The following is a 17136-nucleotide window of genomic DNA, read 5'->3' as shown; positions in this document are numbered from 1 at the left end:
TTGGAACAACAGAGAAAGCTAATAAGCTGGACATAACTTTACAGGAAGTCCTGGTGTAACACAGGACAGAATAAAATGTACACATCTCTCTTCAAACTTTTCACATCATCTTCAAATATAAAAAAGCGCCAAAATCTCTGAAATCCGATGTATAAGTTATTTACTTTCTTCTAAAAAGCTGCTCATGAACTCCTCCTTGCTCTAGCTCTCACCAGTCAGCCATTATTCACCGATTTTTCCGAATACTTGGTTTCCATAACACCTAATTAAGACATGGAACCCTGGAGCTCTCCTTAAAAAACAATAAAAAACCCCCAAACAAATAAACAAACCCACCAAACCAAAAATTAAACCAAAAAACTTCCCCTGCTCTAACTCTTCCCTTGCTGCTCAGAAATACAGCAGCATTGTATTTGCAAAATCAGAGAAAAAACTTCTTTTGCACACATTAATGCAGACAGATGTCATGAGATCCTAAAATAAAAAGCCATGCTTTCTGACCTACAGGAAAAAGGTTCTTCCAAGCTTCAGATTTTAATCAAAGCCTGGTCAGAGCTCCATTCTAAACAGCCTCATTTTCCTTTTGAGCCAAAACCAACTTCTATCTAGTATTTTAACGAAAAATGTACCAGTGAAAGCCTCACCACAGGAATCTTTAGGCCACTCTGTTTAAACAACCCCAGCTGGTAACTTCAAGCCACCAGCAGCACACACAAAATTACCAGGATGCCTCTCGTTTTGCTCAGTGATCATTTCCGTGCAGCTCTGATCTCGTGTCCATGTTTTTTCTAGTCAGCACAGCTCCCACCATTCAGTCATTCAGAAAGCAACTGTGGCAGAGTGCAAACTTCACAAGACCACAGAAATTTCCTGAAGAACAACACATTACCTGCCAGATGAACTCAGAACCGGTTTTTGCAAAAGAACAGTGAAAAACCCCTCCCCTTGTAGGACTCAGTGTAATGGTATAGGTTTAAAACTGCAATGCAGGATGCATATAACTGGCTTTCCAAGAAAATAGGGCTGTGTTGCTCTAATAAACAAAGATATGGCAGCTTTATTATGCTCTGTTCTTCATACATTTAAGAAATATTTGTATTTATTTGTATTTTACTCTGGGAGTAAGAAGTTCACGTTGCCAAAGAGCATAAATTTACCCTTATGGATAATTTAGGATCGAACCCATCAGAAAATCAGCAATGTTAGTCTACATTAATAGTCTGAAATTAAAAATGTAACTCTGAAAACCAGGTAATTTTCACTCAGGTCCATGAGCTTTCCAGCCACTGCAGCAAAGACTTCAGCATGCCTGGCACAGGCAGGTTCATCCCAGGCACCAACACCTGCACATCTACAGCTACTGCTCCTCCTCAACTAGCACTGCTGGGCCTTCTCTGCCCTTGAAAATGGCAACCACAGCTCTCAGTTACCCTTCTGCCTGGAAGGTAACGCAGGTAAGTAGTGGCCTACTAAATTTATGGTTACTAGTAAAGTAAGTTTTACTTTAAGTAAGATATGTTGATAATGATTACTTTTACCTTCAAAAAAATCTCTGTAGTTAAAGCAAAAGCTAGGACATAATAGAAACCTGACAACCAGCTTAAAACCTTTTCACTAATTCAATAATTTTTTTTTCAAAATATATACATAATAAAAATTCTATTGCCCTTAATACCTAACCAGTGTTGAGTTTTTTTAATAATATAATAAATAAGCAATTTAAAGTGCATTTCTGTAGCTGAGGGCTGGCCCCAGGCTATGGAGGAGCTGGCAGCACAGCACACACAGCCTGCTCTCAGTATTTCTAGGGCAACAACCAGGACCAACTGCTCTCAGTGTCCTGCCCGCTGGAGATGCAGCAATAATTGCACTGGAGCTGCCCTGCAGGTGGGGCAGAGCTGCAGCTCCTGCTCCCCTGGCAGCAGCTGGGGAGGCAGGCAGGGAGCTGCCCCTGGGACAGGCACTGCTGCACCAGGGCATGGACAGCCCTGGCCTTGCAGAGCTCAGCTCAGCTGGGGGATAAAACATGGCAGTAACAGTCATACCTGGGTCTTTCTTGGTCCCTTTGCCACCCTCTCGGCTCTTTTTCAGAACGGCCTTTAACATTTTAAGTGTTGCTCCTAGAGAATAACAGAGAGAAACAAAAATAAATGCAATGTCCATTCACAAAGGTCAAAACAAAAACTAGACAGGACGAATACAAATAAAACAGTGAGGTGATTATGAGAAACTTTTTGGTAATCATGTTTATTTCTTACAGTGTCACTTGGTTAAGCAAAGTACTGATGCACAAGGAATGTTTCAATACCTGAACTAAGCAACTAAGAGTTTGCTGTCTTCTGGTACAGAAAAATAATGCAGCATTCTCCACATTCCACATCCAAATGCAGTTACAGGGCTAAACCTGAGTAAGTTGCTGTAAGACACTCCAGCAAATATAAACGAAAATCAAGCTCTAACTCGTGACTGGAGTTGAGCAGCCCGACCGGCAGCAATGGGAGCAGCCTGGTGTCACTTGGGAATGGCAAGTGCAAGCCTGTACAGCAGGGATAACAGCAGGGCATGGCACCACCTCCCTTCTGTCCCCACACACAGCACACAGGGGAGCTGGGCAACAAACTCCTCCATCCCCACAAAGCTTTCTGCCTGCCACATGACACACTGATTACTCTTTGGATAAAAAGCAAAATTAATTTGTGAGGCATACAAAAACCATCCACCACGTTAGAAAGTTAGAAAGCCTGCACTACGCAGGACCTGAAGCTGTTAATGAATTTCAGAATCTAAGAAGAGTATTTTACATACATGGGGGTGGGGGGGGAAAGGAAGACCTGAAAAATCACATATTGTATTTAACTTTCTTATTTTGCAAATATGACCAAAAGAATTTTCTATTAACCAGAACAGACAGGCTTGATATAGAACTGAAACTCTACAGTGTATGTCATTCCTATTCTTAGAATATAGATAAGGACTAATGAGAGACCAAATAAAAGGCATCAAGGACAATTCCATCCTTGACTTTCACTTCTTGGAATTGAGGCCAACTGTGCAAAGAGTTCTTCAAGGATCTGGTCCAACACAGAACAGAACTGGCATGATGCAAGATGGTTGTTTCTTCAGACCACATTCAGTGTGGATATAAAAAGTGCCTACTCCCTGGAAATAAAGAAATAAAGTCCACTTCCTTTCTTTTCCCCTATAAAATGAAACACAAAAATGAAAGATCAGCACTTCCAACGCAACTCACCTTTTGCTGTGTGAGTTATGCACAGAGAGAGAGAGAGCTAACCACTAAGGGCTGCAACAGCAAAGCAATAGCAGTACTCTTTGTTTGCAAGCTGAAAGGTATAAAAAATAAATTGTCTTCTGAAGTAATGCTGAAACAACCACCTTGGGTCCAGTACAACATCACTCACCTTTCAGTGTGCAGGTGAACGCTGAGGGAATGAACCAACTACTACAGCTTAGAAATACTACAGCGTTAGTATCTTAGAAATAGACAGCGTTACTTAAAAAATACAAAAGGAAACCCAAAAGATACACCAAAGTTATTTGTACCTACTGTGATGCTCACTGACATACACCCAAAAGCATTTCAGCTTCAGGTAATGTATTTCTTCATAGCCATCGTTCACACCTCAGAAACATTAATTAAAGTGAACAGCAATAGCGTGTATTTATGATTTCTCATCCCTTGAACCAGGCACAAGATACTAGATCTTGTTTTAAAGATAACTGTATTAATAGGTTATTTTCCAGTAATGCTGGTGCATTGTCTTTCTAAGTAGACTGCACTTCCCTCACAGCTAAGCTGAGGTAGAATCACTGCTTGACACAGACTTCAGGAACCCTTTCAGCTATTGCAGTTGCTTCACTTTGGAACACAACTCCAGTTCACATTTTCTTAATTCCAATTTTTAAATTCTGCCATGAAACCACTTGTTTTTTGTTCGGTTTCTTAAATATTTAAAAAACTATAACTCCCATTTTAAAATGGCATTAGATGTGGACTTGTTATCCCACAATGCTAATAATAATAACAATCCAACAGAACTCTTCTGCTTGTTCGATTGAAGACCCTCTCAGCTGCTGACAAAGGTGGATTCCCAGCTCACACCAAGAGCATTTTCAAACAGATGCTGCCCTCCCACCAGTTCTACTGTTTGTCTTCAGATGCAGAAGACATTCCATACATGCTTCCTGCTCAGAGCATGAAGGGAAAGGGCAGAAAGTCCCTTGATTCAAGAACTTATAATGATCAGCTTCTTTATGAACAACTCCAAAACACTGTCAGCTTTATAAAACACAAATCTTGGGTCATGGAAAGAGTTGGGAGCACAGGAATACACAACAGATCATTTCTCAACCTTTGTAAGTTAAGTACTTCATTACCTGAGGAGTCCCCTCTGAACAGCAGAGATGGAAAAATCTCTCCACATTTTCACTCAGCCTGCAAGTCTCTCCTTAAAACGCAGCAACTTCCTTGCATGTGAATGCTTTCCATGTAAAGCTACTAGTGAAGACACTAGCATCAGGAACAAGATGATTCACAGCTCTTGTTCCACCTCCCTCACCTTTCAGAGAGGGTTATTTTCACAGATGTACCCACAGGAGTTCATCACGACTGCAGAGGTCAAATAAACTAATCCCACAGGGCAGACAAGCACCTGAGCTAATGCCCATGCTCTCCTGACATTACTACCCACAGCTGTGCTCAAGCTCCCATATTCAGATCCTGAAAACCAGTTAGCATTTATTTGCAAAGAAATAAGGGGTAGAACATCTTAGTCTACTGTCTGCACAGAAGTACTTAAGGCTTTGCCACCTTTCAGTGTGAGATTTATTAAACACATACTTCAAATAATCTGTATTTTTGAAGTGTATTTTGCATTTTTGAATCCAAAGATGCCAACATTTGAATCTCAAAATCCTAAGCTCAGAAAGAAAACTTCATTTAGCCAGAACTGCTATCACTGCCTACAAACACATTCAGAGTGTCATTCTATGTGTCACACAGAGAAGTTCCAACATCTCCCTTTTCTGGCAAATTCAAAGTCTTTTAGCTGAACTGCAGATTTCAAACAAGAGGAATATACAGCAAAAAACAATACTTAAAGGAGCAACATATTACTGATATAACAAATTAAGACAGTAAGTAAAAAAATCCTTTAAAATTACCACATTTTGGGCCATCAATATCTAGCATTTTGTAATAAACAGAGGGCATATCCCCAGATATGAGACAAAGATACAACTTCCAGCGAGATATATTTGTGTTATGATGATTCAAATGCACAAATGAAATGATAAAGCACTGGAGAGACCTGTCCCTGACCCTTTGTCCCTACAGCCAAGTGGAAAGTGGCACATATAATGTTTCCAATAAGCTATATTTAGCCAGACCCACTGAAGTAAAATAGTTATTTATTTATTAGTTATTCATTTTTACACAATACTCTAAACAATTATGGTCTTTACCCTTTGCAGGTGTTTCTCATGCAGAAAGATCAACACAGCTACAAAACAGATATAACACAGATACAGAACTGACCAGCTGTAGCACATTTGTGTCATTTGCTCTTCAATCATCTAATCATTATTAAACTTACCTATGAGATACTCCACATTTTCTCCCTCTCATCTGACCCAGTGAAAGCTATGCAGCAGTTTAAAAGGAAACTGCAAAAGCACAGCAAGGTTCCCAGTTTGCTGTTCACTTCTGAAGTGGAATGATGCCCTGAAGCACTATTAAAATACAATATGAGGTGAAAGATGAGGAAGCGTGAGAAAAACCTCATTATCATGTTAGCTGTTAGAATGTGCTTTTGCAGTAGCTTTTTTCCCACCAGTCTGGATCTAGATTTCATTTCCCAGATGTCACAGATGTAACTATTCTGCCCTGCAATCACCCCGTTTTCTGCTACGTTACTCTTTTACCAAATTGTGATTATTAGCCCAGTGTTCCTGAGGACTGCCAACACAGGGGAAAAGCTGGTCACTTCACTTGACTGCTGTCCAAAACTCTTGGGCAAGAGCCAGACACTGCAAAAATGACTCTTTATCACCATTTCAGAGGTTGCTGCTCCCCTCCCCTTGTTACTACCCTGAAGCACTGAGGAAACCGAAGCAGATGGAAGCACTCACAAGCCAGAACGATTCACTTCAAAGGTGATAAACCCCTGTTTGAACCGACCCCAAGGATTCAGCAATCAGGCAGGTGGAGAATCACCAGTGCAATCACCTGTCTGCCTACACTGGGAGAGAAGAGGAGCAGCTGTCAACACAACCTGAAAATCTTAATTGTTCACAGCTGTTTCTTGTATGAAAAATATCTGATCACAGCAGAGGTGTTTTAGACTTTTTGTTCCCACTCTGCTAAGATCCTCCAGAGCAAATGCCAAGACCACAGACATCTACCTTTCTCTGCAGAGTTTTCCCTTTCTTCAGTTATGACTTACAAAACAAAATGAAAACTAACTAATCCCAACAAAACCCCAAACCAGGTCAGTATTATGCCCAGAACACAAAAGAGGTGACATTTTTCACCATCACAGCTACTCAGCAGGTTTTCAGTGAAATCTAGTATGCCTGAGATTTTTGGTTTTTTGATATAAGATGGGGCTGACAAAACTCAAAGCTTATTTCTATTTTAGTTCCTTATCATATCTAGTTCTAAATCTCCTATATTATTCATCCTTCTTATCAGGTATTTTCAGGATTTTATTCTCTGCTTTTTCATGGAAATTTCCTGTTTTACTAATAGATTTCTCCTGACACTACAAATCTCTATTTAAACATAGACCAGAACACACACCTGTATTTGGTGTCAATCTTTTCTCCCCCATGTCAGCTACCCTTAGAAATTCTGGGACAGTATGTTTTCTATAAACCCTAATCACAAAATACCTGATCTTGAAATGTCTGGGAATCACTTGATTCCCAGACATTCCCCCACAAAAAGTGAGCCACTCACTTTTTCTAGAAATACAACACAGAGGTCCATCCAAAATCTGTACAGAAACATGTTACTTACTTCCTGCTTCACAGGCAGAGATGAACATATTTATTACTAAGTGAACACTTTGGAGGGTTTTCATGTGGCCTTTAAAATGCACTACTGTGATGTCAAATTGATGTTGATGTTTTCTTCCTTAGGATAACTATTGTTACCTTTAGTTACTAGAGGAAGAGTGGTATGTGTGTAACAGCAGCTTGAGATATCCAAGGTGACAGAAAGGAAACATTAGGACCCATTAGGACTTTCATTAGGGCAGACTCACAGAATGGCTGAGGTTAGAAAGGACCTCTGGAGGTCATCTGGTGCAGCCCCCTAGTCAGGGCAAGTCACACAAGAAAATCTTGGAAACCTCTATCAAAAATACAAAGCAAAATTATTTCCTTCAGAAAACGTAACTGTCTAAATGGATCCCTGTGCTGGTTTTGGATTAGACAGTTAAATAACAGTTAATATAATGTGACAGTACCTTCAGCAACCTTTCTCCTCCTAAAAATAATAAAAGAAAAGCAAGTGCTAAGTGACCCTAAAATGTGGGAATAACAGGACACAAGGAACACAAAGCTCAAACATCCCAGACTGTCCAGGACACACTGGCACAATTGCACAACTACACACACACACACACACAAAAAGAAGGGTATATATCCCTGTGGACAAAATTAATTAGCAAACTTTGGAATGAAACATTGACATTTTTCAGGATGCCTAAAAAACAGACATTTAAGTCACACAATCCAGAAAGTATGCTGGGTATCTCTATATACTGCCTCTTCAACCTCAGAGCATCTCAGAACAATGCCAGCTCACAGCAGCCTGCAGGAAGGGGAACAATCTTATTTCCATTTCACCTGGGAGGAGCAAAGCCCAGTTTTCCCAAGGTCATACTGGTGGAGCCTTTACAAGATGGCCAGTGGGGTCAGCCCTGTGCTCCTGCTGCATTGTGCCAGGTGCAATTCATCATCTCTGTGCTTACAGAGGAGATGACATGGGAAAAAAGAAGGATCTCACAGCAGGTACAGAAGGAAGGAAAGCCACTCCCCTGAAGCACAACAAACTGTTAGATTAGCTTGGCTATTTCCTGAAATCTCACTCACCGGAATGAGGCAAAACAAAAATATTACTCTCCCTGGTTTCCACCTCAGATCCTGGGATGCTGCCTTTCTCTGTCTCTCGTGAAATGTAAACCTTCCATTTCTAATTATTTGCTTGTGTTGTTTTATGGACCAGACTCAGGCACTCCTCTGTAGTGTAAACTACAAGGAAACACTCTAACATCCATGATCTCCCAATTCCTTTCCCCCTGAAGCACTTTCCACTGTAATGTACACTGCAGTGGCACTGAGAGGCCCAGTTACAGCATCACCACCAGCTGTTTGCAGCTCCTGACAGGCAACATCTGCCCCAGTGGGGCACACACCAGCCCGGCATTGTGGGCTCCCCACACACACAGACCCCAAAGCAGGGAGATTATCCACATGAACTGGACACATGCTTCAGGTGTAACTCCTTGTCAGCCACCACAGAGCTCAAATTAAGGACAGGAACATGAATACCCAGAACATCCCCGAGTTCACTCAAGAAAAATTAAAGGCTTGTCTATACAAGGGGGAAAGTGCTTCACATTCACATCCTCCCCCATCCTGCAATAACTCTCTGGTGTAGACAAGATCCTGCATGCTCTTACCAAAAATATGAAATACCCAGCAAGCCTATATTTATTAAAATTTTACAGTTGTCCTGTTGTTTTCAGTAATTAAACAGCCAAGCACCACTAAAGCTTCTAACTCAGATGCCAGAAAGCATTCCTTCCACAGGCAAGTGTCCAAAATAAATGAATTAAAGTCCTCACAACCAGAATTTAACTACTAGTGAAAAACAAACATTTATACTTAAAAAAAAAAAAGTAATTATTCATTAAAATCTTAAGTCTATATAATTCTTTACAGGTTTGCCAAGACAGCATATACTGCCTCCCCTCAACCTGCTCCTGGGATACCCACGAGCCCACTGCACATCACACAAGTCGAGTTCATGACACACAAAGAGAAGAGATGCAACACCAACCTGAACTCAGCTCACAATCCTGCCAACGGAAACAAAGTTCAGTTTTTCTCCTGGGGAAGGCTGAGAACTGAAGAAAGGAGGGTCGAGCAAGGCTCACTGAGAAGAAAAGCACCTGTTTTTCCTATTAGAAGAGATGATGAAAACAGGTAGAAAATAAACTTGTTTCTACCAGATTGAGGGAGAGTGTGAGATTCCTCAGAGGGCAGCGAGGCAGATGCCTGGGACACTCAAAAGGAGCTTTCCCCAGAGGCCCAGGGAGACCCAAGGCAGTTCTGGTGGCACAGGGTGCAAGAGCCTTGGGGAACCTTCTGCTCGAGCATGGGAGAGGCAAAAAGAGAAAAAAGTCCTCTCTGACAAACTATTCAGCACATTCCTCTGGTGCAGACTTTTACAGAGCTTTGAACTCCACCAGAACAAAATAATTTAATGTCACTTTTGTTCTCCTTTACTTACTGTCTTTTAAGGACAAAGTGCAACTTTTTTGGTCAGGGAAAAACCCCATATTAATTAGGTCTTTTATCCCTCAGACTTTCAAACTATCCCCAGTACCTCAAAATGAGTGTAAAAGATTTTATAAGTTGCTGCCATCAATCACTACATGACTTATTGCAAACTCACAGAAAATATCTGGTGACATACCACAGTGGCACAAAGAATGGCTTAGACAGAGAATAAATAAATAAAAACATACACACCAGCTCTGTATTTCTAGAGTTTTGAATATACCAGTACCATTGAATTCTGAAAGTGCACAACAGATTGGTACATGATGCTAGAAGGCACAATGCTCCTATACTCCATTCTACCTTTGCCAAATATAATTTATCTAAGAGTAAAGCAAAGTTTTCCCTTTATGTCTTGTCACATTGTCTCCTAACTTTTCAAAGTAATTCTTGCATGAACATAAAAATTCTGTATCAGTAGTTGGGAAGTGCTGAAGATTTTACCTTACCATGCCTACACTTTGTGGTAGCAATATTCCTCTTCAAACTTCCAATTGCTGGAAAATTTTGTAGAAAAATCCAGGAACTCACTCCTTACTAACACAAAAAATCCCTTTGTGACCTCAATGGTATTTAGCCCAGTGTAAAACAGACTTTGAAGCATATTAACTAAATAATCAACTGAACTCAAAGGCATTTTTGGTGTAAAATACAAAACAAGTCTCCCTCTAAAACTCACACTAACAGTACCTTGTGTTTTGTCGTTCTTGTTCAAAAGCGACAACAAAAAAACTCAAGCAACAAAAAAACCCCACACAACACAGAAAAAGGGGGAAAAAAACACCACAAAACACAGAAAAAGAAAAAAAATAACCCCACACAACACAGAAGAATCAAACCCAACCCACACATTAAAGTCTCTACCAACTTCCACCTCATTTAAATTTCAAAAGGCAAAGGTCATATTGCGCTTCTATTTACTCTTCCTTGGATATTGTTCAAATGCTGAATTGTTAAAGCATGGTCAGAAATATAGATCCTAAGGAAGGGACATCTGCTAAGATAGAAATGGATTGGTTTAATTGTAAATTACTGAAAAAAGAAAAGCACAATCTTTAGAGTAAACAAATCCTAGTATTTTTCCAGATTAAACAAAGCTGAAGCAGATAAAATCTGAACGCTTTTCAGCAATTAAACACCTCTGCTGTTTTAAGAGTGATAGCTTTGGATTTAACTTAAAACTACCAGCTTTTGACAAGTTAAGACACATTTAATATTTAATGTAGCGAAGTTCCACCAGAACTTAAGACAACACTTAAAGATATAAAACCACTGTGACCTACCCTAAGGTCCCCAGGCCTGACTCCATTGCAGAGCTGCAGAATTCACATTTTCACACAAACACACACATCAAAAACCTCCTGCCAGGGCGTTTCCTGTGCGCTAACAAGTTCCAGCTTCTCTCCTTCTGGAGCTAAATTTAACCAAGACTAAGATTGAGTCTAAAAAAAAAAGAAAGCAAAAAACCCCCAAACAATAAACCAAAAAAAAAAACCAACCCAAACTCACTAACAAACAGAAACAACACAAAACTCAACCTACACCCTATACACAACTTCAGTGTAGTGCAGCAAACATTTTACAGAACCCTTTGGTCTTAAAGCAGTTAATTATGCAATGTAGGAACCATGCAATAACAAGCAGCAGCCCCTCAGTCCCCCACCCCACACACCCTGCAATGCACTCTGAGGGCTCCGAGGCACAGTGACAGCAGCCCCCACTGTCACTAGGGGTGTGTGACACCTGGTGACCTCCACAGGGCAGGCAGAGGCTCCACCACGGCCAGGGGTGTCTGGCCATCGGAACCTCAGCACTCACCACAGCCCCGCCAAGTCTTCAGGCTTTGCTGTAAACATGCTAATTCTTGAGTATCTTAACTGCAGATTTGTATGAGCCAGGTAGGGGCACGTGCAGGTAGAAAGGTAAGAAGCAGCTCAGGGACAAGGAGCTGGAGCACTCAGCCCCTGCCCGCAGGCACTGCCCCAGTGTGCCTGTGGCTTGTCCTGAGCCACCCCAGGGCCACCCCAGGGGACACCTCTGTGCCAGGCGGGAGATGCCACTGTCACCTGGCACACCTCCACCTCCTGCAGGCGGCAATTCGGACACAACTGGGCCACCAGGCATCTTCTCTTAAAAAGGTGATAAATTCCACTAACACTTGGATCACTGTTCAGGAGGAAATTCTGCTGCACAGCAAAATGAGACTGCAAATAATTATACTGTGGGCTGTGCCGTTTTTTCTCTTTTAACACCACCCTGTATTATAGAAACCTAAAACATGGAGGAAATCTGAATTAAATGATAATTCAGAAGTTCCAACTTGCATCACAATGAATTAAGGGCAGCTTATATAAAACTCATATATTCAAAATACAGATCTGTAACTTCGTATATATCTTATATATTGTACATATTTATTATGTAGTTACAATATTTAGGACCACTAGAACTCTAAGCTGCATGTAGTTTTCCAATTTCATACACGTCTAGATACAGCTGAATTCCCTAATGCACAAGAACTAGATCACTTCAAGACTAGCTGTCTTCCCAAAATTATTTTGGCCATTTAGACTGCAGAAGTGCCTGAGAAGCACTGAGAGTGCCTCACCAAGTCAGTCACCTCCCAAACACTGCAAACCATAACCCCTGCACCTGTTGACACAGAGTATTTACAGAAAAACGTCAGACAGACATAATCCAGCAAGCATTGCCACCAACTTCAACAGCATCAAGACTGTAAAGGGCAGATCTTGATTGGAGCGCAGACATTTAAATTTCTGTAAAGAAATTCTGTAAATCTTGCTGCTGCCATCCCTGAACATCTCCTGCAGCCCAGCAAGAACCCCAGGCTGAGGTGTTACACCACCCACGAGGCTGAGAGCAAACTGTTCTCTGCCAGCCTCCAAGGCCTTGTCCTGTGGGACAAGACCCCAACGAGACACTCACTTCTGCCAGGCTGGCTCATCTGCACAGCTGGTCACTCCAAAAGCCAGTGGAACTTCTGCTTTCAAACTGGCACCCTCATTAAAAATTAGTATTCCTGATCGAGAGGAGAAAATATGCAAAACACTGAATTGGTGATACTACCTCAGGAAACAAAGCCCGTGTCCCAGCAATGCTCCCAATCACACAGTGGGGAAATAACTCTCACAGGCACAGCGGCCTGGCCCTTGCCTCCCACACTCTAATGAACATCCCCCAGGCACAGCAGTACCTCCATACTTTACACAAGGAGGCCAAGCATTGAAGCTAAGATATTGTAAAGTTGAATATTCTAGTAACAAAGTTCCTTTACAGATTAGGCCTATGGCTTAGCAGGCCTCCTCTCAGTGAGGGGAAGAGCAAAAACAAAATTCTGGAAACACAGCAGGAGAAACAGGACTTTCAAGAAGTTAAAGCAATTCCATGAACATGAACTAGAATGCATATACTTCAAGAAGCAGGAGGGGCAATGATGGATGAAAAAAGCCTACACAGGGATGTATCACCTACACAGCACAGAAATCTGAGATCACTGTGCTGGATAAACCTCTGAAGGTTTATGAAGCTGAAAGACAGGGAGGGGGTGCAACAAGACATTTTAGCTATGAAAGGAGGCCAAAAGCACCCTGCTTGACTGAAGCACAAACTGAGTGAAAAAAACCCCTGTACTCCAGTTCAGACTCTCCTACACCCCAGTGAGCAGGAGATGGACACCACAGAGACTCCAACATGTCTGTGGAGAGCCCAAACACAGCACAGAGATCATCTCCTGAGCTCTGGAGTTTTATATTTAGATAAATAATCTAGTCAATTAAGCATGCTGAAATAGCTTTACAGAACTTCTCAAGTACAATGAATACTGAAGGATTAATTCAGTCATACTAAACAATGAATTTTAAAAGGAAAGGATAGTAGGAGGCAGCAGAGCAAACAGACGTATTAACGTTAGACCACACAATAGATATTCTGCATTAATGAGCAACTGATCCCTTTATTTACTTCCCTTCAGGATAAGATCAGAGAGGTTAAGACTCCACAAAAACAAACTTATTAAAAAAAAAAAAAAAGAAAAAAAGAAAAAAAGAAAAAAAGAAAAAAAGAAAAAAAGAAAAAAAGAAAAAAAAAAAAAAAGGCACTTCTCAAAGTAAAGTTAAACACAAAACCAAATGCAGTGAGGATCACGTAATGTTTCAGAGGTTGCTTCTGGGGTTTCTTCAGACCCTACACTATGCCTCCAATATTCAGAAATCCTTTCTTTTTAACAGTGGTGCTTCCTATACACAAACATATTGTTAAGAAATAAAACCTGAAACATTTGTTAAGCCATATGCTGAGATGTTTTTTCCATTGCCACAGCTTTGTGATAAAAAAACTCTCCAGCCTCCACATCAAGCCTTGGGAGCTGAAAGCAACCAAAAGACATGAACTAACCCAGTTTTCTCAGACTTTCCCACATACAAAACATAAAGCTGACCTTTCTCTGTTTTTCTGGAGAACATGAAGATCTAGCTCCTGATAGAGCCTGAAATACCACTTTTTAGTCAAAATAGCATCTCTACAGATAAACCTTAATTTTAAAATCACGGATATAAGTTACAATTTACAGATATTTATGAGTGTCATTACCAACAACTAACAGATCCAGCTGATGTTCTATGCACAGGAGTTTCAAAGCTTGCTAAATAATCTCTCACCTTCAAAGAAAGGTTTAATTTTGACGAGAGGAAGAAGTTCAGCTAAAGAAAAACAAACACCTCTGCTAAGACTGCTCAGCTGCCTTCCAACATATAATTCAGATCACAAAGTTGCCATGGCATCAACTTCAGGACTGTGGTCATACACACAAAATGTCTTTTTCCTACAGACTCTTATGGGAAGCTGAGCAACTCTGGCCATGAACCAAATATGTTTTGGCTCTAAAGCAGATATAATTCATCACCATTTGGGCATTCCAATGGTTAGCTACACTGAGAAAGCAAGGCAACCAGCACTTCAGAGCATCCACATAAATGAAGCTCTGAATACACCACCCCATCAGTGGCAGAAAGAAACAGCACTTGTGTTTACCTTGCTCACTGGCACTATTTAATAGTAGATTACCATTTTTCACTTAAACAGCAGATCAGAACAAATGGAAAAGGTTCCTTTTTGGCCACTGTATATTAAACAAGAGTGGGAGGAAATTTTCTAGGATCTAAGGTATCACACTTATTTCCCTTATTCCCTGGTATTTCCAGTTTTTAAGTGTCAGGCTATTTTTAAGCAACAGCTAAAAAAAAAATATGACGTAACACAGGATTTCTGCATATATTGAATAATTCTGCAAAACTCTGAAGTAGGCTGGATGAGTAAAACATTTAAAATACTCCAGACCAGTGAACAAACCTCTTGCCAACCGTTTTTACACCCAGCAGTCACAGAAGCCCAAAGTAAACCTCCCACATCCTCAGCTGTTGGCTTTCCAAATGGTGCAGCAGCAGTGGCTCGTCAGAAAGCGCCGAGTGAGGCAGAGCAGGCAGTGCCACTGTCACCCTGCCCCGGGCTGCAGAGGGGACCACGGGCAGGGGACACATCCCGGACAGGGGACACGTTCTGCATCACAGCAAATCTAAACCTCCTTTATCCCCGGGGATCACCCTCACACCAAGACGTCTCCAGTCACACTCTGTCTCTGAAAACAGGAACCCAGGACACGTCCCCTATCCAACAAACACGCATTATGAGGCTGTGGCAAACACAGCGGTACTGAGAACTCAGAAAGCTTTAGAAAGTCAGCTTTAAAATACATTGTTACTATACACTATCAGTAACCCACATATTAAAAACGAACCCAGTTATCGTTTTATGCCCGAGATGGCCGCAGGAGCAGCGATGACCTCCAGGGCAGGCCCTTCTGCCGCAGCCGTCAAAACAAGGTCGCTGCCCAGGGAGGCGCACGTGGCACGGCCACCCCCTGACCATCCCCTGACCATCCCCTGACCACCCCCTGACCATCCCCTGACCACCCCCTGACCACCCCCTGACCACCCCCTGACCATCCCCGCCCTGCCCCGCCCGGCCCGGCCCCCTCCAGCGCCCCCCGCTCGCCTCTTAACGCCACAGCCAACACCACCGAGAAAACAAGTTTTCCAGAAAGCGGCACTGGTTTTTCCTTCCCCCCAGATCTCTACTGTTAAAGCATGAAAACCGCCCCAGTCACGGAAAGGTGACAGCGCGGGCCGGGGAGGCGGAAATCCCGCCGGGCCCCGCCCGGGCAGCGCCTCCGGGACCGGCCCGGCCCAGCCCCGGCCCCCCGAGCCCCGCGTGGGGCGGCCCCGCTGTGCCCGGCCCGGCCCGGCCCGCTCCATCCCCTGAGCGCCCCGGCCCGGCCCGGCCCGGCCCGAGCCCGCACACGCTCCGCCGTCACAAAGTTTTACCGGCGGCTCCGCGCCCGCCGGCCCCGCGCGGCCCCCGGCCCGGGGCACGGGAGGGAAGGAGGGGAAGGGGCAGGGAGGTCTCACCGGCGGCGGGCCCGGCCCCTCGCCTCGGGCTCCGCGCGCGGCCCAGCCCGGGCTGCTCCGGGCTCCTCCGGGCTGGGCAGGCGCGGCGGCGGGAGGAGCTCACGGGAGGGGCGGCGGCAGCGCCCGCCCCCCGCGGGACGGCCGAGGGCGGAGCGGGGCCGGGCCGGGCATGGAGCGGGGCGCGGAGCGGGGCGCGGAGCGGGGCGCGGAGCGCCCACCCGGCCGCCCCTCCTGGGCCGGGTCCCGCTGCGCCAACACCAGCCCCGAGCCCCCCGGAGCGTGTGCCGCCCGGAGCGCCCCGCCGCCCCTGCGCTGTGCCCGGCTGAGCTCTGCCCCCGAGAGCCCCGGGCACGGCTCGGGCTGGCGGCTCCTGCCCCCGAGAGCCCCCGGGACGGGCACAGCTGGGGGATCCCGCCCCCGAGAGCCCCCGGGACGGGCACAGCTTACATCCCACTTCCACCAGAGCAGCCTTCCATCGGAACAGGAAAGTAATCGCATCGGAGCTTATAAAAGCTGCACACGGCAAAAGATGAGTGGAATATAAATACTATAAATAATAAGGACAGATCTGTACCAGACTGCCCAGAGAGGCTGTGGAGTCTCCCTCCACAGGTGGTTGTACTCAAGAACCGGCTGGACACAATCCTGTGCCACGTGCTCTGCGATGACCCCGCTCGAGCAGGAAGATTGGACCGGATCACCCACTGTGGTTGCTTTCAAACTGACCCACTCTGTGGTTCTGTGAAAATCTCAGACTGATCCAAGTTACTTTCTAAACAGCACCACGCAAGGCATTTCAGCCAGCCGGATTAGAAGTGCCAGGAGTAGGAACAAGGAGTGTGGCCTGCCCACAACACAGGAAAAGACAAACTGCAGCCTGGAAAGAGCACCTTTGAAAGGGTTTGAGGCCACTGTGGGAAAGCCAAACGACATCAATGCTGCTGCTCCAAAAGAAGCCAGTGTGTTTTTTACCTGTACAAACAAGGGATCAGCAAGCAATTGTAGAGGTGGCATCACCTCTGAATACAGCAGTGAACACCATTCCCAGTCTATCCATCCATATTTT

At 43.8% G+C, this 17136-nt stretch overlaps 1 protein-coding gene across 2 annotated transcripts in view; it reads right to left on the bottom strand.

Annotated features, from left to right (window-relative positions):
* TANC1 (tetratricopeptide repeat, ankyrin repeat and coiled-coil containing 1) overlaps positions 1-16116 on the bottom strand; it is a 54668-nt gene extending 38552 nt beyond the window's left edge. Inside the window, exons 1-2 of one of the 2 annotated variants that reach the window (XM_083865355.1) lie at positions 16071-16116; positions 2046-2120 (exon numbers count right to left, since the gene is read on the bottom strand). In XM_083865355.1, the coding sequence (XP_083721481.1) occupies positions 2046-2106 (61 nt within the window). In that variant the 5' untranslated portion in view covers positions 2107-2120; positions 16071-16116. Of the gene's footprint in view, positions 1-2045; positions 2139-16070 lie in introns of those variants that run through there. The other variant, XM_083865354.1, reaches the window with a different exon arrangement.
* Positions 16117-17136: the final 1020 nt, after the last annotated feature.

This window comes from Zosterops lateralis (genome assembly GCF_965231275.1).
Source record: "Zosterops lateralis genome assembly, chromosome: 7".
Taxonomy (NCBI): domain Eukaryota; kingdom Metazoa; phylum Chordata; class Aves; order Passeriformes; family Zosteropidae; genus Zosterops; species Zosterops lateralis.
Note: the sequence above shows the minus strand (reverse complement) of the source record. Positions and strands in the feature narration are given on the sequence as shown.